This window comes from Sciurus carolinensis, chromosome 16 (assembly GCF_902686445.1).
Source record: "Sciurus carolinensis chromosome 16, mSciCar1.2, whole genome shotgun sequence".
NCBI classification, from domain to species: Eukaryota; Metazoa; Chordata; class Mammalia; order Rodentia; family Sciuridae; genus Sciurus; species Sciurus carolinensis.
Window position 1 is genome coordinate 40,707,237 of NC_062228.1, and position 25,383 is coordinate 40,732,619.

The following is a 25,383-nucleotide window of genomic DNA, read 5'->3' on the forward strand; positions in this document are numbered from 1 at the left end:
TACTTCTTAAGTCTTAAAGCTTTATCTTGCTTAGTAAAGTCATTTCAAAATATTAAAATAAGCAATAGCTAAATACATCCTTGCAGTTTCACAAGTCAATTTTCCCCAGAGTGAAACAATTTAAGATTAAAAAAAAAAAAAAAAAACCTCAATAAGGGAAAAGTCTGATTAAAGAGGAGTCAATACACACATGCATTTAACACAAAAATGTGTTTTATATAAGGCATCTTAATATTAAAGATTATAAATATACAACACCAACAACCATTAGGAAATATGACAAATACCATCTGAAAAAAGTTGGCATCATTTTTATTAAAGCAATGCAGCAGATATCTCAACCATTCGCGGGGTGTGCTTGTTATTAACAGTAATGGACACGAAAAAGGAGAAAAATATCCAGCAGACAGGGGTTACTAGAAAAGGATTCCTGAATGAAGTAATTTCGTATAGGAATTAGACGGATGAGTCGTCTTTTCACAGGTGATGATCCCAGATGGCTATTCGTCATCAAAATTCAATAAACGTGTATTTGAGTATGTGCTAAAGAAAGGTTTTTAGCTACGGGTTTTTGCAATGTAATTACGAAAGACACCTAGGTATAAGCACAGTAGGTCCCCTCAGAAAAAGGTTTACAACCCAGTTTGGAGATGGAATAACATACCAGATTCGACACTGGACCATATTCTGGAGATTAAAAAAAACTGACAAAACAGTGCCCGGGGCACCAACACTAAGGGAGAATCTTCGGAGATGCAAAAGCATTTTGCGGGTACTCTCGCTGGCGGTCAGTAAATGACATACAAGCACAGATCAGCAGAGACAGTAGGGATGGGGAGTGTCAAGACCCGGGAAGGGGCGCGGCAGTCCTTGCAACCTGGGAAGCCGGGACTTCTCCAAGTGACCAGACTGCTCAATCCGTCGTACCTTCCCCTACGCACCCTTCGCATGCAGCAGCACATGGGCACAGGAGGGAACAGGTAGGAAGAAAAAGGGGTTTTTTGATTGTTTTATTTTGTTTTAAATAGCCCACTCCGCAGACCCAGCCCTCGGTCGCTCCCAGGCCCAAACCCGATCGTGGGACCTGGAGCGACCCTTCCTCAGAGCAGCCAAGTCCCTCTTCCCCTGAACCGCACCTCTCGCTCCAGCCCGGGGTGACCGACGCCTGCATTGGTGAAACTAATTTCTACCAATCGCTGACCGCGGCGCCAGTCCAGCGCTCTGCTGGCTGACTGTTCCCCGAGCTGCCAACAGGCTGGGCAGGACCAGAGAGCGGAAGTGCGCCGCTTCCTTCCGGTCGGCGCCGCACGAGACGGGGAGTGGCGGCGCGGGAGGGGGTGGGGCCTCCCGTTAACAGGCAGCTTCTGGGACCTATGGGTGCAGCCGTAGCAGACCGGCCTCCCCGGCGCGCCCCTTTCCCGGGTCTGCCGACGCCCCCCCCCGGCCCCCCATTCTACCGTGTTGCACAAAGCTCCGCTGCTGCCCAGTCCTCCCTGACCCTGCCGCGCGCTGCGGTCTGTCGTGAGGCCCCGCCCCCGCGGCCCTCGGCGCCGCCTAGCCTGGCCCGCTTCCTTGCCCACCGGAGTCGCGCGTGAGGACCGCTGAGACCGCAGGTCTGTGGCTGCGTGTCGGGCCGCGAGGGGACGCGCGGGCGCCAGGCTTTCGCGGCGGGCCCCAGAGGTCCCGCGGGGTGGGCGGGCGCGCGCCGGCTGCTCCTGCCTGGTGGCGTCTCCCGGATCCCGCGGCGACGGCCGAAAGGCTCTCGGGCAGCCCCGCCCCGTCGCGACGCGCAGTCCGGGAGGCGCGGCCGTGGCACTCTGGGCGTCGGGAGGGGACAGAGCACGCGAATGTGCGGCGGAAATGCAGGGTCCAGGCTGAAAGTCCGACGTGAGCAACTTTGCGGAGCTACCTATCTGCTGTTGGCCACGAGGGCGGAGGGAGGGCGTGGGTTTTGGGCTCGAACCTCCGCGACCACTCGCCGTCCTGGGTGAGCTGGAGCAAAGCGCCTGAACTTTAGCTGCCGGGCTCTGCCCGGTTATCTATCAGATGGGGATGCCAGGTGCTGTTCGGGTGTGGTGCGCAGGTAAGCGGAGCACAGTGCCCTGCCGCGCCCAGAGGATGCGCACTGCTGTACTAGTCATTCTCACTAATAAAGAATTGCTTGCAGGTTCTTTTGCATACGTTTAAGATGGCATTCCTTTTCGTTTGCTGGAGGAACTTTTGTTTCATAGTTCGTGAAACTACAGCAGTCTAGACACATAACTAACACTTTTAGTATTTGTAGAATTTCTGTCTTAACATATTAGAATATATACACTGATGTCTTTAAAACTCCTCTCCTCCTTAGAGAGGGCATGGCCCTAGGATTGAGCCATTTTGGGGAATATGCCCATCTCCGGCTGTACGACTTTGCTACACTCCTCTCTCGCTGCTCCAGCTTCTTCTTTCCAGTGCTTGAAGGCATAGAACTTAAGTCTGTTTTCCTTCTCAGGGTTTTTTGAATGAATGAATGAATGAATTGTATCCTATTGGTTAGTTTTGTTCCACAGAGTAAGCTGTTTGCCTTTAGGAATTAATAAACTGTTGGAACAATCATGTCAGGCTACTGATCATATTAATAAGTAATTAGCAAACGCTACTCATTGTTCAGAGAAGTGAAGCAAGATGTTCTGGGGGACTAGAACCAGCTTACTCACTGCCACCACACCCCCGCCTCCTACTTGCAGCTTCCAAACTAGGCTGCTGCTCCCTTCCTTTACTCCCACTGTTGCTCCCCGGGATAGCAGTTGCCCTGATTGGCACACCCCCGCCGTCATCACCACTGAGGCATAAAGCTTCCAGCATGAATTGTTGTAAAGAACACAGGTGTTAAAATTCAGAGACAGAAAAAAAAAATGTTTCAGTTCTTTAAAATCTGGCTGACAACAAGTTTACTATTAAATCTCTCCCACGTGGTCAGTTCTGTGGGAGATACAAAAGATCTTTTGCCTATGGAACGGAAGAATGTAACTGAAACTGTGTGTGATTATGCAACAAATTGTATGCCAAGTGCTGTGGCTCTGGGAAGGAAAAGATCAGCACAGACTGAAGTATCCAAGAAGGCTTCCTGGAAGGTAATGGGCAACCATGTAGCTCACCTGTATTCCTAAATTCTGGCAGTACCTGGAGAACAAGCACTTCATAGAGTTGAGTTAAATCTTTCATATTATATCTTGAATGTAGATTTGAAGACTGAGATTTGGATGAGAAAATGGAAGGGCCTGCTAAACAACGGACAGCAGCCCAGGTTGTCACTTAAGCACACATGAGCAAGGGGTATGTTGGGAAGAGGGGACTGGCATATGGATGGGCAATTTATTTCTGTTATTTGTAGAAGTGGTTGGAAGAACAATGCACGTAAGTCTTTGACACCATGATGTACATCCGGCAAAGAAAAGAGGTAAAAACCACAGAAGTTTCTGAAGATTTTCCAGCCCAAAAAGAAAATGTGAAGTTGGAAAATAAATTGTCTTCTGGTAGGTGATTTATATCAAAGCAGTGATTTGAATTGTTTTTATTTCTGCATATTAAAATATCACTCTAATAGGGTAAAATTTTTGTGAGACGTAACCACTGAGTAACCTTGTTCCAGCCTCCTAATATTCTGATTGCTATTAGATTATATTGGTTTTACAGTTATAATTAGATGAAAGAGCTTTAATTAGAACCCTTCGTCTATTGTGTATTCATTAATTTGTTGGTTATGTGGATCTGATCCTATGATACTCTAGAGTAAAACTTTACCCACCATCCAGATTTTAGTGTATTCCTATTTTTCTTGTTTGTGAATGTTGTTTACCATAAGCAGCCTACCTTGAATGAGTTTCTCATTTAATTAAAGCATTGAAAGATGAATGAAAAAATTTGTATTCTTTATGCACAGTTGAATTCCTGAAATTTGCCATTTTTGGAGAGGGAACAGGGAAGTGATCAGAACTTGATAAATTGTTCACATAATGCTGAAGACTCACTAAGCAACACATCAGATGGCATTAATTGCCGATTTTTTATCTTCTGAGTTGCTTTCCTAAGTACAGTCAGAATTTTAAAAGTAAGCATGAAAAATTCCAAGCCTATCAGCCATTTTGAATATCTGACAATTTATATTCTTTGCAGCCATGTCAGTTCTTACCAGACAGCCAGTACGTATTTGAGGAAGCAGTTTGAAAAAAGAAAAGAAATGTGTGTTGGGAGGTCTTGTGACTCAGCTCAGCTGTTTCTATCTACTACATTTTAGACAATACAGAGTAGTTTCTGAGACCTTATGCAATGCAAATTCAAATTTGGTTGTTTTACATTTAAACACAACTTTGGGGATTGTTTTTTTACCAAAGCAATATTTATTCATGTCAGGAGAAAAAACCTGAAAACTAAAGAAAAGAGTGAAAAAAGGAAAAAACACTCCCCCCAAACTCACCCATCCCATGATTACCCTGGATGACACTATTTATCTTGCTGTCTAAATGTTGTTCTTGCACATGTATACCCATAAGCAATCATATGTATGTACTTTTACAGAATTCAGGTCTACCTGCTCTTTTGAAAGTTGCTGTTTTTCTCTTATTATGTTATGAACATGTAAGTCAAGCAATATATTTTTTAAACAAATTAATTTGTTTATTTATTTATTTATTTATTTATGGTACTGGGGATTTAACCCAGAAGTGTTTTACCACTGAGCTATATCCCCAGCCCTTTTTATTTTTATATCTTGAGACAGGGTCTCACTAAATTACTGAGGCTGGCCTCAAACTTGCGATCCCCCTGTCTCAGCCACCCAAGTCACTAGTATTATAAGCATATTTTTAAAATGTCATTGGTGCATAATATTCCATTGTGAAACTGTAGCATAATTTATTTAACTACTTCCTTGTTGGTGAGTATTAGGATGGTTTTTCTAACCTTCTTCTAATACAAATAGAATTTTGGTAAATATCCTTGTGGTCAAATGTTTGTTTTACACTTTGGTTATTTCCTTGGGGTAATTGCCTCGACTTGGAATTCCTGGTCAAATGGTATGCTTACTTGGTAGCTTTTATTCCTGTTGCCATGTTGCATTCCAGAAAGGTACTAGTTTTTCTGTCAGCAGTGTTTGGAGATGTCAATTGTTTAAAGTATATCCTTTCCAAACTAGTATTAATATTTGTAAGCTACCACACTGACCAAGTTTTTTTTTGTTTGTTTGTTTTTTTTTTTGTTTTTTTTTAATTTGGTAGCGGGAATTGAACCCAGGGGCATAAGTTGCTGAGAATGGCTGAGGGCCTCCATTCAGTCACTGAACCACATTCCCAACACTCTTTTAGTTTTTTGGTTTTTTGTTTTTAAATTTTTTATTTTGAGACAGGGTCTCACTAAGTGGCTTTGAATGTGCACTTCTTCTGCCTCAGCCTCCTAAGCCAGTGGGATTAGAGGCATGCACTGCTGTGTCTGGCTTGGCCAAGTGTTTTAAAAAGTATAGTTCATTGTTTTGATTTGCATTTCTCTAACACTAATAAATTTGGATGAATTTGAACATCTTTTCTTCAGTCTGTTACATTTATTAGCCTTTTTTTTCTTTTGTGCATCATCTGTTTCCCACTGAAATATTCATCATTTTTTATTATCCTGAGAACATCTAGTATTAAAGACATTTAAACTATCTCCTTTAAGTTAGAAGGTTATTTTTCCTGTGAGTTTTTTTTTTTTAATTTTAAGTAATCAAGTTTTTTGGAAGGTTTTAATGAATAATCTACAAATTATAAGTAGATCATCTAGATTATTTACATCCTAGGCTTGTAACCCATTTATTCCTCCCTTTAGCCGACTTCATATATGAACTCTAACTATTCACCTATGCCAGGCATAGTTCCTAGGCATTAAAGATGAATAAGACAATGTACTTGGCTATGAGGAACTCTTTTTCTTTTTTCTTTTTCTAGTTGGTAAAATGAACAACTGTTACATATACAGTGGGATAAAAATTAGAATGGAAATAAGCCAGGCACAGTGGTGCATGCCTGTGGCCCCAGCTACTTGGGAGGCTGAGGCAAGAGGATCAGTTCAGGCCAGGAATTTGAGACCAGCCTGGGCAACATAGTGAGACCCCATATTTAAAAAAAAAAAAAGAAAGAAAAAAGAGATAATGAAAATAAGTCTGTGGCATCACAGAAAGGAGCCCTTTAGTGTCTTCTGGGGCAGGGGAGGCTTCACATCAATAACAGGCAGCTGGAATTTAACTTACTTTATAGTCTAAAATACAGCTTTGAAATGCTGAATTCCTTATACTCATTTATCTATTTGATTTTTCTGAAAGGTTGTGCCAACCGAAGATTTTGGAAGATTCTGTCATTTACAATTGGTGGAACCATTGCCCTTTGCATAGGACTTCTTACATCTGTCTACCTTGCCACCTTACATGAGAACGATTTATGGTTTTCTAATATTAAGGTATGAGTTTGTTTTTTTTTTTTTTTTTTTTGTTATATGATTTAACCATCAGAGTCTACAGTAATTAGCCATGTGGATGAATGACCTAAGACAGTATAGTTAATATATGTGTGTGTGTGTGTGTGTGTGTGTGTGTGTATTATTTATTTATTTACATATTTTAGTTTTTGGATCAATCTTTATTTATTTATTTTTATGCGGTACTGAGGATTGAACCCAGTGCCTCACATACTAGGTGAGCGCTCTACCACTGAACCACATCCCTAGCCCCAAGATAGTATAGTTTTGACATAAAAGATCTAATCTCTTAGACGGTTTGACTCTAGAGTAAAAAGACTTGTGTTTTTTATTTTGAAATAACATATCAGAATTTTTATAATCAAATGAATTTTCTCTTTTTCATTAACTTACTCTAGTTATGCTGCAATTACTGTAAACTACTAGTAATTTCAAACAATGGATTGTGAAACTGGTATAGTCGATCGTAAGTAACATTGTTCTTGAATACAAGAGAATACTATCATATGTGGTATGGTTGAAAATTGTTTTGTGAACTTTTTATTTTGATCTTATGTATGTATGCATATATGTATGTTCAAACTGAGTCACAGTAGAAAATGAATCTTATTTTTCCTGTTGGTTGTAAAAGGAAAAAACAAAGTGTACCTTTTTTTCTTTCTTTCTTTTTTGTCACTGAGGATTGAATTCAGGGGCACTCTACCACTGAACTACATCCCCAGCCCTTTATTTATTTTTTTTATTTTGAGACAGTGTCCTGATAAATTACTTAGGGCCTAAGTTGCTGAGGGGCTGGCCTCAAACTTAGGATCTTTCTGCCTCAGCATACTGAGTTGCTGGAATATAGGCATACACCACCATTCCTGGCTAAAAGCTACTGTTCTAAACCATGGGGTTTTAATCTGGCCACATAGATGGAGCTCAGTATGTTTAAACTTCTCTGTTATTATATGTAAATTTGAGAGGGCAGGCGAGCCATAATTTTCATCAGATTTTTACAAGGGTCTATGACTCCATAAGCATTGTTTCTTTTAAATAGTGCTTTATTCTGTCTCTCTCGCATTTCCAGAACCTCTCTTGGCATTGTTTTCAGAACAAGCATATAACTTTATGCAAGGAAGCTTATACATTGCCAGTGTTTTTGACCCAGCTATACCTAGTTTTTGGTTCAGTATATCATGATCTGTAATCTTGTGTACTAGTGAGTACTGTTTCTACTCACTAGTTGCTTGCAGAGGTAAATATTCACCTTCAAAGTTGAAGATTTGTCATTCACGAGGACGTTCAAAAGCATGGATGCAGATATAATGTCATTTCCCGAAGAGTTCCTAAAACACTTTGAGCTTTGATCCTATTATGGGAATAAGTCCCCAAAGGAGACTACTTGGAATGACACGTATAATATGAATAACTTCCAGCACATTTGTTTTAAAAACTGGTGGATTACTTTATGGATAGGACATATATCTATGTACATATTTTTATGCAAATTATCATGATAACAAAGACTAATAATTCGTATCCTTCAGTAACATGTGGTTGGGTTTTCTTGCCAAGAGAAATTTTACTCATTCATATCTTTATAATGGAGCACTTTTAAACAAATTTCCTACAATTAAGGAATGCAGTGCTTATTTATTAACATAGGTATTTTGAATAAAGGCTGAAATATCCCTCTATGAGCATATAGCCACAATTAAATGTTAGCAGCAGTATAGAAAGGAGACATGTTGAAAGAGATCATACAACTTAATTATAAACTGTAAGTCTAACTCTTTAACTTGAAACTTATTAGTGGCCTTGTTAGCATCCTTAAAAAAGCATATTGTATTATTAAGAAACCTGAGCATCCTTGATTTTTCTCTTTACTTTCACTGCATTAAGGAAATCATTTTACTTTTACCCAGTATTTACCGAGTGCCTGTTCTGAGAACATTGATTTAAACTCTATGGGGAGCATGGAAGGAATAAAGAAATCTGAATTTGCCAGCAAATTTTCCAATGTAATGAATGAATTCAATAAATATATATTATGCACCTACAGTGTGCCCACAGACTCTTTGCTTATGGTAACGTACCACTGAATAAGATAAGGCCTTGCCCCTAAGGGGCTGCACTCTTGAGGATACAGGCAAGTATCCAAACAGTTATAAGATATCCCAAATCAATCATATGATGGATGGGACAGAGAGCACTATGGGAACACAGAGGAGTGGGCAGCCTGATTGGACCATGGGAGGTCAGGGAAGGTTTTCTAGAGGAAGTGATGATCGAGGAGACATGAAGCATGAATTAGCAAGGCAAACTAAGGAGGAGAGGTGATTGTCATAGAAGAGAGCCATTTACAGGAAATCCAAGGGGCAAGAGAGCCTGGCGTCAAGTGTTGGCCATAGTGCAGCACGACTGTATCGATGGGGACAGACCAGGAGTGGTAACAGGCCAGATCCTGAAGACCTATGCTTTGTGTCCCGGAGAAAGAGCTCTGTGAATACAGTAGTGAGCCCTGTTTTTAGTGATGTTGTCATTTTGGTGTTTTAAAACGATGGCTCAGGCTACAGTGTGCAGAGCAGATTTGGAGGGCAAAACAAAAGTCAGAGGAAGCTGCTGAGATATTCAAGTTCTGCAGATTCAGTAAGATCTGAATATCTAATTAAGGTATTCAGTAAATGATCATCTTCTGTGTGCCAGATATTCTTTTAGGCCCTGGAATATATGGAACTTAATTCTGATGAGGAAGAAAAAAAATCAAAAATAAGCTGTAGTGGAAATCAAACAGGATGATGAGATAGTCACTAGAAAGCTACTTGGAAGTGGGGAGTGAAACAGGCCACTTTGAGGACGCGTCATGTAAAACAAGGCCGAAGTGATGAGGAGCAGCTAGGTAGAGACCGGTGAGAATAGTCAGAGCAGAGGAAACAGCATGCGGGAAGGCTTACAGTAGGAATAAATTCGACAAGTCTAGAATCAGACAGAAGGCACCTGTGGCCAGAATTTCATGAGCAGTGAGAAGAACAGCACAGGAAGGGGAAGATCTGTCACGTTGGGCGTCACAGGCTGGAGGGAACTGGAGAGAAGTGAACAGAGCCAAGACTTATCAGTAAGACTCGGAAGGATGTGTGATTTGTTGCTTGCGGGGGAGGGGATCGAGAGGGAAGAATGGCCAGTGACGGCCTGCTTTGTACCATGGGTACATGGTAGATGGATGCAGATGCCATTCTCTGTGACCGTGAACACTGGGAGGAGCGGTTCTGGAGAGTGCAGTGACTTCTGACTCCAGCCACCCAGAGTTAGGACAGGCTTCACAGAGTCCACAGAACTGCCCCCACTTCAGACTGCAGTTGGAGGTTTGGAGGTTCCTGGGGACCCTCAGTTCTGAATAGCTGGCATCCTGTAATCCACAAGAACAACTCTGGAGAACTTGGGAAAGCGTCATACTTGAGATTAGTGTCATAATAGCAAAAGGATGCAAGCTGGAACCAGCCAAAGGAAGAGATGCAAATCAAAGCTTCCATTGTCCTTTTCCTGTGGAGTCAGGCTGCATTACCCTCTTGGCACATCACCGCGTGACATTATTATAGGGTATTGCAAAATACCTGAGCATCAAGTGTCCAGCTTCCAGTGGGGTTTCATTATGTAGGCCAGATTGATTGAATCATTGACCAAAGGGTTGATCTCAATCTCCATTCCCCACCTCCACAGGTTGGACTGACACCGTGTGAATCAGAGTCCTCCTGACCCTCTATTCACTGGCCAGGCCATCCTCTGCCCTGGGTCACCTATTAGCACAGCTGTCAGATGTGGTCTGCAGAATGCATCTCAAATAACAGAGAGACTCTTATCCCTCAGATTCCACGTATTTAAAGGCTGCTTCCTAGGAACTGAGGACAAAGAACAGTCCAGTGTTTTATTCCTAGAGTTTAGAGGCTACCTCCCGGGACCCAGGGACAAAGACCAGCCAAATTCTTTACTACACAGAGGCCAAGGCAGAAGTTGATGAGCTCGGGTTTGCTTATGCAGGGAGGCACTTTCACAGCAATCCAAGTAAAGACAGGGAGTAAGGGAAGCCGGGTTTATGGCTATGAAGGCAGGAGGCCCATCTGTGTTGGGAATGGACATTTTCATATTACCAGCTTGTAGATGTGTGGGCGAGATTGTTGCAGAAATGTGTAGCATGAGAAAAGAAAGAGAACCAAGGCCAGCTTCTGTCTGTGCCTCAGATGCCATCTGGGAAGCCATGAAACTGGCATATCCTCTAACAGGTTTCTCCCCACCCACCACCCTGTCCCCTGAAAGCTGAGCTACAATTGAGCTCAGAGTCTTAGTGAGTCTTTTCCCTTTTTTCAAGTGGTACCTCATACCGCGAACCCCCGCCGACCCCCACATCATAAGAGGCGTCCTCTGATGTGGTTACCATTTCTCAAGCTTGATACCTCTACATAAACATCCAGGTTATTTTTCTGTGTAGACAATCTATTCAGCATTGTTCAGTTGAACTCCCTGGAATAAAGGCAATGTTTTATTTCTGCACTGTCTCTTATAGTAGGCATAAGCCACATATGGCTGCTGAACATTCAAAATGTAACTAGTGCAACTTGGGAACTTTTTATTTAACTTTTATTTCAACTTTAATTTTAAAACGTAATCTTATTTTAACATTAATTTTCTGTCTGTAAATAATAAAAATCATAACCATTACTGATCAGCGACCTTACGTACTTAGTCAAAGGAAAAGCTCATGTTCAGAGCATATGAGTCTTCATAAATTAACTCAAAATTTACACCATGTTCATACTGGGGAATTAGGAAGTCTTTGAAAAGGGTGAATCTGTTATCCCTTCATATTTGTGGTTTATAACTTACTCTTATCAAAATTACTAGTCTCTTGTTAATGAAAATACTTTGGTTTTATTTTGAATACCTTGAATCAGTTGTAATTATTCAGAAGGTAAAAAAAATTGCTTATAAAATAGACAAGTCATACGTTGAGTTTTTGAATTCAAAATGATGTTTTCAATGTTCGTTGCAATTTTAATGTTTAAAAAAATGGAAACCCTGAAGCAGACACTTGAAAGAAAATATACAGGTTTAAATGGTTATAGAAAATGTGTATGTGGTATCCTTTCTCAGCTTATTTTTTAAATTAAAAAACTATTTTCCTCCTATCTTAACCATTGTGTTTTATTTCCCTTGCTGGGAAATTGAAGGTATTAGAGTTTTTTTAAAATATCCTTTATTGAATGTCTGCTCTGTGCTTGGCACTGCTTCAGGTACAATTGTACATATTTTACTTAATCTGGCCATCTCCAGAGCCCAAACACTTTAGTTCTAAATTGTCCTTTAAATGCATCCTGCTTTTTCACTACCCTTTATTATAAACAAAACAAACTAAAAGGGCAAGGCGCATGTTCTTCCTGCCGTTGCTGCCCTTAATGCCTGGCACATTATCAGTGCTAAGTAAATAACGGTCTGTTTGGAGTAGAGTTGACCTCTGGGGTTGTGAGGAGGAGGGAAGGCAGAGAGAGGGAGTCTGCTGGCTGCTGTGAAAGATTCGGCTTGGCGCTGGAGCAGGAGGGTGCAGCTTGTGAAGCTTGCCTCCAGGGAGAGGATGTCCTCGGTGCTGCAAGTAGGAAGCCAGGCTGTGCATTCCAGTGATTGCTGTGTGTAGATGCTACAGTACAAGATCGATATGGTCTTCCTTTTTATTAATAACATGTATTCTGTTTTGTTGTTGGTGGTGGTGGGGGTAGTGTACAAACTGTGCTGTGGCAGTGACACAGATTTTAAAACAGAAAACACTGCTTAATACTCAGTGCTCTTATCAAGAATGTTTTCAGGGCTGGGAATAGAGCACAGTGTGGAGCACTTGACTAGCAAGACAAGGCCCTGGGTTTGACTCCTAGCACTGCAAAAAAATAAAAAGTTTTTATTTTTTCCTTCCATTCTTCATCCTATTTTTGTGTGTGTGTGTGTGTGTGTGTGTGTGTGTGTATTTTTTATTTATTTATGACCCTAATATTGTTTTATAATTTGATTTTTCTAATGTTATATATTTTCCCGTGAATTATTCCATAACTTCATAAAGCTTTCACAGTTATTTTGTAAATTATTATGGTTATATAATTTTTTATTTTTGAAGTTTTTATACCTTTGTTATTTCACTATGTCCGTGATCCCCAATTTGGGGGAGTTAGAGTGTTTCTAACTATGGTGTTAAAGTCCTGAAATTGCTTATTTAACATCTCACTTTAAAGTGGCAGTGCAAATATGCTCCTTTCTTGGAATTACCTCAGAGCAATTAAAGAAAATGAAGGTGGTCAGATTCCATCTTCTTCTATTTTTTTTAATGTTTGAGATTGAATCTAGGGTCTCGCACATGCAAAGCAACGCAGTCTCTACCATTGAGAGGTACTCCCAGCCCATCTTCGATGAAACTAAGAAAGGCCTGTAATCTGGAAGGCAGCCAAATCCAGTAAAACTCAAAGACGTGTAAAAGATCCTAAAAGAGGACTCTCCAGGCTGCAGATTTCAGCTGAAGCTGGCAAAACACAGTCTTCCTAAGTTCCTGTTGTATCCCAAAGGGTAAAAACCAACCATCCCTTGACTAGGACATGGGAATGGGTGGGAGGAGCAATGACAGAAGCTTCTCCTTGTGTACAGAAGAAGCAAGCCAGGCAGACTGAAGAGTCATCATGGAGACAGGCCATAGTGATGGGAAGTGGATCTTAAAAGAATCGGAATAAAGAGATACAACTTGGAATCGGAACAACCCTAAAGCTGTTAATCTCTGTTGACTAAATTAAGAAAAAGACCAAATACTGTCTTGTAAACTATCTGATATCCTAAGGAAATTTCTCACTGACCTGAGTTACATCTCTCACTCTCCCCTATGTGAACTTGCCCATACAGGTAGTTGGGGTAGTAAGAACTTGCCGTGCTCAGAAAAGACAAATAATTGGGAAGGAATTAGCACAAGGTCTGTAGAGTGATGCTGTAAGTAAAGAGGGAAGGAAAAACCAAGAACAAGTGGTTGATGAAGAAGAGACATCAGAAAAATCTTACAGCAGAGACATGAAAATTATGACCTAAAGTGTTCGGGGGCTGGGGAGATAGCTCAGTTGGTAGAGTGCTTGCCTTGTAAGCACAAGGCCCTGGGTTCAATCCCCAGCACCCAAAAAAAAAAAAAAAAAAAAAAAAAGAGAGACAATAAAGTGTTTGCCACTGTGGAAGATGAATTCTAAGCAGAGACACAGGAAGGTATATACTTTCTAGATGGAGTTATAGAAAGATAACAAAAGGAAATGGAGCATGCTGGCAGAACTTAGACAAGAAATGAAATTAAAAAGTCTAAACTGGATGTGGTGTCATGTGCCTGTAATCCCAGCAACTCCAGAGGCTGAGGCAGAAGGATCCCAAGTTCAAAGCCAGCCTCAGCAATTTAGTGAGGCCCCAAGCAACTTAGCAAGACCCTGTCTCAAAAAAGGGCTAGGGATGTGGCTTAGTGGTTAAGTACCCCTGGGTTCAATCACCAGTACAAAAAAAGTCTAACCTCAATAGATATCATGGATATCATGACCATATTCGGTGCAACTCACCCAAGACCAGAATCTGCAGAAAGCACAGAAAGAGAAGTATTGTGTAGAACTGATGAGAGTAAATAAAAAGAAGTGAAATTAATAAAGTTAAAAGTATTAGAGACAAAGTGACAGCCAAGGAAGACAAAGAACAGCAAACATATATAATTTGTGTCCCAAAATCAGAGAAACAAAACAACGAAACAGGAAAAACACACACACACACACACACACACACACACATATACTACAAAGAAATTATTCAAGGAAACTTCCCCAAAATAAAAGAAAATTTGAAACTACAAAGTAAAAGAGCAAAGTAGGTCCCAGAAAAATATTGACTTAGAAAAATCATTAGCATAATTTAGCTATGAAATTGCAAGACTTAAAGAAACTTCTGGACATTACCAACATAAAGGTCTAGTTACCTTTAAGGGGAGACAGTGGTCAAACTGGCTTCCAAATTTTCCATGGTAACATTTAATGCTCAAAGGCCATTGAGTACTGCCTGCAAAATACTTAAAGTGATTGCTACATTTTAACTTAGTCATTCCATCATGTGTAAAGGCAGTGTACAAACTCTTTTGATCCTTTATATATATATATACACATATATACATGCATACATACACACACACACACATACATACATATATATGTATTTAAGAATACTTGAAGAAATTGGAAGAAGAAAATCCAGCTGAGAGATACTGTAAAACTAGAGCAGAAAAACTTATCAGTGGGGCTTAATTTTTATTTGTTTATTTAATTAATTAATTTATTTATTCATTCATTTATTTTTGTGGTACTAGGGATTGAACCCAGGGGTGCTTGGCCACTGAGCTAAATCCCCAGCCCTTTTTTTTTTTTTTTTTTTTTTTTTTGAGATTAGATCTTGCTAATGTTGCCCAGACTAACGTAAAACTCATGATCCTCCTGCCTCAGCTGTAATTATAGGTGTGCCAAGCTCAAATTTATTTACTGTGGGATTGAGACTAGGTAAAAATGATAAAATGAAACTGGGATAATCTTTAATACTGTTTATATTTGATATAAACAGTTTTCACAATATGTTAATGTGTAATAATATTGTAACTGTGTAATGTAATAATAGTAGAGCATTACAAATTAAGAAAGAGATGGAAAAAGAAAGTAAAGGAATATGGAGAAATCCTGATGTCTCTCTCTTATTAGAGGTCAAAAAATTCTATTTAAAACTGAAATAGAGATATAGTATATATGAAAGAAAACTCCAAGAAAAAAATCATCAAGGTCTGGGGTTGTAGCTTAGTGGTACAGCTCTTGCCTAGCGTGTGTGAGGCACTGAGTTCTATTCTCAGCACTGCATATAAGTAAAATAAAGATCCATAGACAACAACAGATTTTTTTAATTCTTAAAAAAATAATGTATAACTGGGCAGGGGATGAGTGTAGACATCGTAAGATTGTCACGACTCATTATGGAAAGTCAATTGTACTAGGCATGGAGATAATTAAGTTATAGTTATAAAGTAACCCCTAGAGCAAAAAGGTAAGCTTCCCAAATTAAAAGAAACACACATGCAGAGAATACCAAGCAGACACAGATCATATAGTGAAAGATTAGTTTCAAAAAGCATGACACAAAATATGCTGACACAAATGTACCCAAACATTTTTAGACAACTGAATACAAATGGCCTTTACTTACCTAATAAAATAAAAACACTGGTTTCTGTCTTGGAATAATGTCACAGACTCGGTGTTCTTTTTTGTTAATTTATTCATTCATTTAAATAAAAGTTGCCTCTAAAACAAAATAAAATCCTCACTAGAAATTTAAAAGTAGTTCTTAAATAACTCTTGGATCAAGAAGAAATTAAAAATGAATTTTTCAAAATTATAAATGAAATCTAGAAAAGGACGAAAACTACATTTTAGGATTATGGAACAGATAGAGCAATACTCAGTAAATATGTAGCTTTAAATATATTATAGAGTAAGAATGAATAAGCATAAATGAATTAACTATTCCTCAGAAATTGGAAAGTGAAGAAAATCTAGTAACAGAAGGAGGGATAAAGGTATGAGACAAAATTACTAAGCTGGAAAATAGGAAAACATGTCATAAACGGTTATTGGGTGAAAACTAAAACATTATTTACCCTCAGACACAAAGGTGGGAGGGCAGTAAGGAAGTTGAAATACCAAAATAAAAAATAATTACAGAGATTATGAGATAACAGTAACTAAGAATAACTACAGACACCATGAAGTGGGAAAGAGCCACAAGAGACTATTTTGTTTGATTCTCTGCAAATTAGAGGTCTTGAATGAAGTGGATGATTTTTTCTAGTAATATAAATTACCTAGAGTGATCCCAGAGAATATCATTTCTGTAGATGTAATAGGGAAAACTTGATAAAGATCTCCCATCCCCTACCCCTAAAAATATCAGATTCCACTGATTTTGTGCAGGAATTTTATCAAACTCATAAAGAATTAAAATGCTCTAGTACTGTTTGAACCATTCTAGGACATAGAAGAGGAAGAAAATTCCAGAAACATTTTTATAAAGTAGGCAGAACACTGACACCTTATAGCAGTTACCTTCTGTAGAGTGGCTGAGGACATGGAATTAGTGAATACTGAACCTTTTCTAGAGGAGATCATGTGCTTATACACATACACACATATATGCATATATACACACACATCACATGTAGATGGTAGTCTTAAGTGCTGAAAACCCATCCTGATAGATTCTTCTTGTTTTACAAAAGGGAAGTTGAGACTCAGAACCATTAAGTGACTGGCCTGAGTCTGCCCTGCTAATTTTGCTAGGGTTGGAATTCAGATCCCCTCTAGCTGGCCCCAAAGCTGGAGCTTCTCATACCAGGCTACCCTGACATCTTCTGTCTTCATGGTCTTGTCATCCTGTATGACAGCTGAAGAAAAGAAGCCAACCACAACCGGGAACCCTGAACACTGGACAACTTGAATTTTTCACAGTTTCTCCGGCACTACAAATGAGTGATTGAAGACTAGTTTTTCATGTCTGTCCACAAATGACTGCTAAAAACACTACAAGTATTGCAAAAAACACTACAAGTATTGATTTTTCGGGAGTGTGGGGTACTGGGGATTGAATTCAGGGACACTTGACCACTGAGCCATATCCCCAGCCCTATTTCGTATTTTATTTAGAGACAGAATCTCACTGAGTTGCTTAGTGCCTTGCCTTTGCCAAGGCTGGCTTTGAACTCAGGATCCTCCTGCCTCAGCCTCCAAACCACTGGGACTACAGGCATGTGCCACCATGCCCAGTCCAAATATTGATTTTGTTGACTTTATCATTACAAATAAATTTTAGCGAGTAGGCAAAATTGCAAATAAGGAGTCAATGAATAATGAAAGTAGGTAGTATATAATCCAAATAATATTTAAAGAATGAAACTCAGAGGCAAGTCCTGCATATGTATATTAAAGACTATACTGCTAAAAAAGTGAATTCAGTAGCTCATTAGATGTATGATACCCCGTGAACAAGTCATTTTGATGCCAAGATTGCAAAAGATATCGTTGGGAAACCTATTCACATATTCATTTGCCATATCAGTACTGCAAAAGACACAAAGTATTTGAAAAAAAAAAAAGTAGTATTTCCTTAGAGCATGTATAACTTGAAAAAGGAAGAGATCAGTTGAGCCCACCACTTCAGTAAAATAAAGGAGAAAAGCCATGCAGTCATCTTGGATGACAGTGGAAAAGCTTTTGGCAAAATTCAATATCCCTCCTTGTGGATGTGAAAACACTCAGCCTGCTAGGAATACAAGGGAACTTCAACCTCATAAAGGGTACCTGTCCCTCAAGCCAACATACTCAATGGTGAAAGACTGAGAGCTTTCCCTCTAAGATGGGGCACAAGAAAAGGATGACCGCTCTCTCCATCTGTATCATTCCTAGGGGTTCCAAAGAAACTTAGGCAAGGAAGAAGTAAAGCTGTAGATGTTGAGGTCTTGTATATAAAACCCACTAAAAACTTACTAAAACTAATAAATTAATTCAGAAAGACTGCAGGACACAAGATCAATAATACAGAAATTGTGTTTCTATATAGTAATCATGAGCAAACCAAAAATGAAATTAAGAGAACAATTCTGTCTGCAATAGCAATGAGAAGGATAAAAGGAATAAATTTAACATGAGCATGGAACTTATACTACGTTTGTGAATCAGAAGACAGTTAAAAGGGTAGCATTCCTTGAGTTGATCTACAAGTTCAGTGTGATCCCTTTCTAATTCCAGGTGAACTTTTCACAGAAATTGACACACTGATCCTAAAATCTATTTGGAAACTCAGGGTACCCAGATAACCACACCAATTATGAAAAAGAAGAACAAAGTTGGAAGACTCAAAATTCATGATTTCAAAACCTACTACAAAGCTGTAATAATCAAGACAGTGTGATAGTGGCATAAAGATAGTTATACAAACTGACAAAATAAAAGTGAGAGTTCAGAAATAAACCCTTATATATTTCAATTGATTTTATTAAGAGTACCAAGACAATTAAATGGAGAAAGAATAGTCTTTTTAACAAATGGTGTGGACCCCTTATTGAAGTTGGACCCCTTCCTCACACCATACATAAGAATCAAAATTTAGGTCATAGACCTAAATGTCTAAAACTATAAAACATTTAAGAAGAAAATATAAATAAATCTTCATGACCTTGAAGTAGGACAAGATTTCTTAGAAACAATACCAAAAGACTGAAAGAAATTGTTTCATCAAAATTATAAATTTCTCTACACCATCAAGAAAATAAAAAGGCAGCAGATTTAGAATGAGAGGAAGTTTTTTACAATTTTTGTATCTGCTAAGAGACTTTTACCGAGAATATGTAAAGAGCTGTTACAACTCAATAATAAGCAGCCCAGTTTTTAGAATGGGTACAGGATTTGAATAGACATTTCTCCAAAACACTGTATGGATGACCAGTAAGCACAGGAAAAGATGCTCCCCATCATCAGCTCTCCAGGAAATGCCCATCGAAATTCCATTGTGGGGATCCCGCCGGACAATCAGGCAGCTCCCATGGAGGCAGCTAGTGGGAGGCACGGTGGTGCCCTGCACTGCCCTGACTAGCAAACAATACAGGTGGGTGGCTAAAGGTGACCCCAGGAAACCAAAGGGCAAGATGTCTGCTTATGCCGTCTTTGTGGAGACTTGCAGAGAAGAACATAAGAGAAATCCAGAAGTCCCTGGCAGTTTTGCAGAATTTTCCAAGAAGTGTTCTGAGAGGTGGAAGACAATGTCTGGGAAAGAGAAATCTAAATTTGATGAAATGGCAAAGGCGGATAAAGTACGCTGTGATCAGGAAATGAAGGATTATGGACCAGCTAAGGGAGGCAAGAAGAAAAAGGACCTTAATGCCCCCCAAAGATCACCACCTGTATTTTTCCTATTCTGTTCAGAATTCAGGGTTGGGGCTACAGCTCAGTGGTAGAGTGCTTGCCTAGCACGGGTGAGGCACTGGGTTTGATCTTCAGCACCACATAAAAATAAAATGAAATAATGGTATTGTGGAAAGAAAATTCTTAAAAAAAAAAAAAAATTCCACCCCCCCAAGATCAAATCCATACATCCTGGTATCTCCATTGGAGATACCAATGTGGCAAAAAAGCTGGGTGAGATGTGGAATAACTTAAGTGACAGCAAAAAGCAGCCATACATCACTCAGGCCACAAAGCTGAAGGAGAAATACGAGAAGGATGTTGCTGACTGTAAGTCTAAAGGAAAGTTTGAAGGTACTAAGGGTCCTGCTAAAGTTGCCCAGAAAAAGGTAGAGGAGGAAGACAAAGAGGAGGAGGAGGGCGAATAAAAGACTCTTTCCCCGTCTCCTTGTGAATACCTTAGAGTAGGGGAGCACCCTGATTGAGATGTGTCTGTCTCATTAGGGTCCATTATAGAATTTGATCACGACAGAGTTGCTCTAGAAATAGTAAGTGGTTCACATGAAGTGGGCCTGGGTGTCCAGAGCACCTCGGAACTGTATCAGAGTTGTACATATTTTGTACATATTTCCAAACATTTTTAAAATGAAAAGTCACTCTCATGTCCTCCTCCCTCTGTGCACCTTGCTGTTGGTGCATTTGAAGGTGTTCCTGGCATTTCTTTTTTTAATTTCTAAGGTGGTGTTAGCTATATGGTTATTGGCTGGAAATCCTTAATTATCAACCATACTTATCTATACTCAGTAAAAAGAACAAAACAATGGAGACATGCTCTTTTTTAAATTTGTTCTAATTAGTTATACATGACAGTAGAATGTATTTTGATACATCATACCTAAATGGAGTATAACTTCTCATTCTTCTGGTTGTACATGAGGTAGAGTTACAGAGGTCATGCACATAGGGTAATATTGTCCAATCCATTCTAGAATCCTTCCTACACCCATACCCGCTCCCCTCCCTTCACTCCCCTCTGTCTAATCCAAAGTACCTCTATTCTTCCCTAGCCCACCCACCTTATTGTGAATTACCATCCACATATCAAAGAAAACATTCAGGGATTGGCTTATTTAACTTAGCCTGATATTCTCCAGTTCCATCCATTTACCAGCAAATGTCATAATTTCATTCTTCTTTAAGGCTGAGTAAAATTCTATTGTGTATATATACCACCTTTTCTTTATCAATTCATCAGTTGAAGGGCACTCACTCTTTAATTTTTTAATTTGTTATAATTAGTTCTACATGACAATGCATTTATACATTTTAATAAATCATACAGAAATGGAGTGTAATTTCTCATTTTTCTGTTTGTACATATTGTAGGATCACATCGGTCATGCAGTCATATATGTACATGAGGTAATAATGTCTGTTTCACTCTACTATCCTTCTTACCCCCAAACTGGTTCCCCTCCCTTTACTCCCTTCTACCTAATGTAAAATAACTCTATTCTTTCCTATCACACCCGCCCCCGCCATTGTGAATTAGCATCTACATATCAGAGAAGACATTCAGCCTTTGGTATTTTGGGTTTGGCTTATTTCACTTAGCATGGTATTCTCCTAACTCCATCCATTTACCCACAAATTCAATAATTTCATTCTTTAAGGCTGAGTAATATTCCATCACACACACACACACACACACACACATACATATACCACATTTTCTTTATTCATTCATCTGTTGATGGACACCTAGGTTGGTTCTATAGTTTAGCAATGATGTGGCTGCCTCCCAGTAGTATGCCGATTTTAAGTTCTTTGGGTGTAAACCAAGGAATGGGATTACTGAGTCAAATGGTGGTTCCATTCCAGGTTTTCTGAGGAACCTTCATACTGCTTTCCAGAGTGTTGCACCAATTGGCAGTCCCACTAGCAATATGACTGTGCCTTTTTCCCCACATCCTCACCAACATTTGTTGTTGCTTGTATTCTTTATAATTACCATTCTGACTGGAGTGAGATGGAATCTCAGTGTAGTTTTGATTTACAGTACTCTAATTGCTAGGGATGTTGAACCTTTTTTCTTATATTTGTTGATCGATTGTATTCAGTTCCTTAGCCCCTTTATTCCCTTTATTGATTGGATTATTTGTGTTTTGGGTGTTAAGTTTGTTTTTTTTTCGTTGTTGTTTGTTCGTTTGTTTGTTTTGGCCAGTGCTGGGAATTGAACCAAGGACCTTGTGCTTGTGAGGCAAACACTCTACCAACTGAGCTATATCCCCAGCCCTGGTGTTAAGTTTCCTGAGTTCTTAATATATCCTAGAGATTAATGCTTTATCTGAGGTGCATGTGTTAAAGATTTTCTCTAGGCTCTCTCTTCACATTATTGATTGTTTCTTTTGCTAAGAAGTTTTTTAGTTTGAATCCATCCCACTTATTGATTCTTGATTTAACTTCTTGCGCTTTAGGGTTCTTGTTAAGGAAGTCAGATCCTAGACTGACATGGTGGAGATCTGGGCCTACTTTTTCTTCTAGCAGGTGCAGGGTCTCTGTTCTAGTGCCCAAGTCTTTGATCCACTTTGATTGAGTTCCAGAAGGTCACTCACTCTTGATGCTCTTTGCTTGGCATTGAGGCCATGGAGGAAGATGCCCTTTGTAGGGGCCATAGCTCAGGGCGTGCACTGTGAGGCTGGACCTGTTGACACTGAGGTGAGCATCCATTTAGCTTCAGGTTGTCTTGTTTTGTATGTAGTGATATAGCATTCTGCTGCCTTTCTTGTGGGAAAGGGGGGGTCAGCTGGCATGGGAAGTGTTCAATTTTTTTTTTTTTTTTAAGTTAAGTACAGTAGATTTTAAACTTTGTTTTCAAACAAACTGTAGAACTGTCTTCATTGTCAGCAAAGAGCCACTGCATCAATGAAAGTTCTAGAACCTTCTGTACTTAAATGCAGTGTGCTATCATATGGTTTTTCTGTGTGTGTTTATAATGCTGAAATGTTTTTGAAGTTAAATAAACAGTATTACGTTTTTAAAACTGTTCCTCCCTGTAAGTCTAGTAACTTCTGTTTTACTCACATGGCCAGCTTAGGACTGAGATGAAGGAGGGGGCGCCTTGATTTTGTTGCATCTGAAGATCATTAAGATGAAGTGTGAACCAGTGAAGGTGTCGACGTAGGCAAGGCTCAGCAGCCTCCAGTTGTTCAGGAAGGCAGGCAGGCCAGCTAACTGTCCAGAGTTTACTCTTACCTTCACGTGCACATAGGGTAATATGTCCAATTCATTCTACAGTCCTTCCTCCCCCCAGGTCCCCTCCCCTCCCTTCACTCCCCTCTATATAATCTAAAGCACCTCTGTTCTTTTCTAGCCCCCACCTTATTGTGAGTTAGCATCCACATATCAGAGAAAACATTCGGCCTTTGGTTCTTTGGGATTGGCTTATTTCACTTACCATGAAGTCCATTTACCAGCAAATGTCATAATTTCATTCTTCTTTAAGACTGAGTAATATGCCATTGTGTATATATACCACATTTTCTTTATCCATTCATCTGTGGAAGGGCATCTAGGTTGGTTCCATAGTTTAGCTGTTGTGAATTGAGCTGCTATAAAAGTTGATGCGGCTGCCTCCCTGTTGATTTTAAGTCCTTTGGGTATAAACAAAGGAGTGGGATTACTGAGTCAAATGGTGGTTCTATTCTAAGTGTTCTGAGGAATCTCTATACTGTTCTCCATAATGGTTGCACCAGTTGGCAGTCCCACCAGCAATGTAAGAGTGGGCCTTTTTCCCCACATCCTGGCCAACATTTATTGTTGCTTGTATTGTTTATAATTGCCATTCTGACTGGAGTGAGATGGAATCTCAGTGTAGTTTTGATTTGCATTTCTCTAATTGCTAGGGATGTTGAACCTTTTTTCATATATTTGTTGATTGTGTTTCTTCTGTGGAGTGTCTTTTCAGTTCCTTAGCCCATTTATTGATTAGGTTATTTGGGGGTTTTTTTGTTCTTTTTGTTGTTATATTTTTTGAGTTCTTTATATATCCTACAGATTAGTCCTCTATCTGAGATGCATGTGGTAAAGATTTTCTCCCATTCTGTAGGTTCTCTCTTCACATTATTGGAATCAACCATTTCTAAGTACTAAATGTATCATGAAAAATAGAGTGTCTTACCCATGATATGAGCTTATTCACCAGAAATGTAGATTCTAGTTCAGTGTTTTTAAACTGGAAACTTGTTTTGTGTTTCAGTGGTTATATTAGTAAATGGTGTTAACATTTTTCTCAGGTCAGGAAGCTGGTGGTTGCTACAATGGCAAATGGTGATAACTAAATATCCCTGGATGGCTGATGTGTACTTGGTTGAGTAACAAAAGGTACCGTGTTGGGCGTGAGTGTCGGTACTGCCTGGCATGAACACTGGATATAGAAATTTGAGGTTATGGGGCGTGTGGGTGTGTGTGTATGTGTGATATTTCGGGAGAAAGCAGCTTTTTCTTAAAAGTTCACTGTTTGGAACTTGCATATCTAAGGAGCTGTCCTCTCAGGTCCGAGATGAGTGCCAGTCATGGTCACAGTCTGATCTCCATTCATAGCCATTCCCTCTCCATTGAAACTGCTTGTCCTACATACGTTTCTTGAATTCTTCCACTGACTTAAGAACCCATGGTCATTAGGTTGGCCCTGAGGTGCCTGCTCCAGGATTGTCCTTCCTGTGTTAACCAGGCCCTTGTCACTCTGCACTCAGTCTAAACTAAGGCTGCTGCCGCTGCCAACCTCATCAGATATGGAAGGGAAGCTCAGCCTGTAGTCCCAAGGGAGCCGTTTCTAACTGTGGAAAGGGGTAGCTGTTTAGGTAAATGATGTTTGATGAAGCAGTTTTGGTTGTAGAGAGACGTCCGTTGAGGCCACTTGTCCCATTAGCTGCTTATTACAAGACCCCTGTTCTTACGGTTTACACTCCACCACAGGATACCCAGGGACTGATGCTCTGCAGCTCCTCTGAGATGCTTCAAGTGGGGCATGATGTTACCACCAAAGGCTTAGGCTTAGCTCGATCTGGACCAGTGCTCTTGCAATGCCAACCTGTTACCTTTTTTTAAGTTAAAAGGACAGTACCTGTTTCCTCTAAGCACCTCTTTTCCAACCTCCTTACCCTGTTCTTGAGTGACAGTTTATCTTTTGGAAAGAACAGGCTTGTAATGTAGCAGCTATTGTCTGTCTCTCCCTTGTGTCTGTTCTTGTTACAAACATACTTGGGAATGTTGGATGCATTCATTTTCTGTAATAAAGTTTCTTAATCAGTGTTCCCAAAAAGTTAAAAAAAAAAAAAAAATCACAATGTGACACTATTTCACACCTGCTAATAGGGCTCTAAGTTAAGGTAATAACAAGTGTTGACAAAGATATGGAAAAATCTGAGCCGTTCTACATTACTGGTAGGAATTTTAAACAGTGCAACCACTTTGAAAAATTGTCTAGTTGTTCCTCAAATACTTAGCATAGAGTTACCATATTATCATTCTTGTTGCTGTCGTTGAGGTGGGCTCTCATTATGTTTGTCTGGCCTCAGACTCTTGGGCTTAAGAGATCCTCCTGGTTCAGCCAACCCAATAGTAGCCAGGACCAGAAGTGTGCACCACCATGCTTGGTTTACCATATAAACTTAGATATTGTACTCATAAATATATGCCCGGGAGAAATAAAAGCACATCCACACAGAAACTTGAACACGGTGTTCATAGCAGCATTTTTTTTGCAATAGCCAAAATGTAGGAATATCCATCAGCTGATCAATGAATAAATTGTGTTTTATCAATACGATGGCATATTATTTGGCAATTTTGAAAGTCATTACCAATACAGGCTACAACATAGCAGAAC

General features: G+C 39.7%; 2 protein-coding genes and 1 non-coding gene across 9 annotated transcripts in view; 2 read left to right on the top strand and 1 right to left on the bottom strand.

Moving 5' to 3' along the window:
* The first annotated feature begins 1,453 nt into the window (after positions 1 to 1,453).
* The window catches only part of Dpy19l3 (dpy-19 like C-mannosyltransferase 3), an 82,763-nt gene continuing 58,833 nt past the window's right edge, over positions 1,454 to 25,383 (top strand). Inside the window, exons 1-3 of one of the 7 annotated variants that reach the window (XM_047527142.1) lie at positions 1,454 to 1,613; positions 3,374 to 3,515; positions 6,332 to 6,465. In XM_047527142.1, the coding sequence (XP_047383098.1) occupies positions 3,413 to 3,515; positions 6,332 to 6,465 (237 nt within the window). In that variant the 5' untranslated portion in view covers positions 1,454 to 1,613; positions 3,374 to 3,412. Of the gene's footprint in view, positions 1,614 to 1,760; positions 2,084 to 3,268; positions 3,287 to 3,373; positions 3,516 to 6,331; positions 6,466 to 25,383 lie in introns of those variants that run through there. The other 6 variants (XM_047527144.1, XM_047527148.1, XM_047527141.1 and 3 more) reach the window with 6 other exon arrangements.
* On the top strand, positions 19,031 to 19,921 carry LOC124966971 (high mobility group protein B3-like). The gene is made up of 2 exons (XM_047528889.1): positions 19,031 to 19,522; positions 19,664 to 19,921. Exons 1-2 carry the CDS (start codon positions 19,031 to 19,033, stop codon positions 19,919 to 19,921), a joined length of 750 nt encoding a protein of 249 aa, XP_047384845.1.
* Trnav-cac (transfer RNA valine (anticodon CAC)) lies at positions 21,711 to 21,788 on the bottom strand. Its single transcript has one exon. It is a non-coding gene; the product is annotated as a tRNA-Val (tRNA).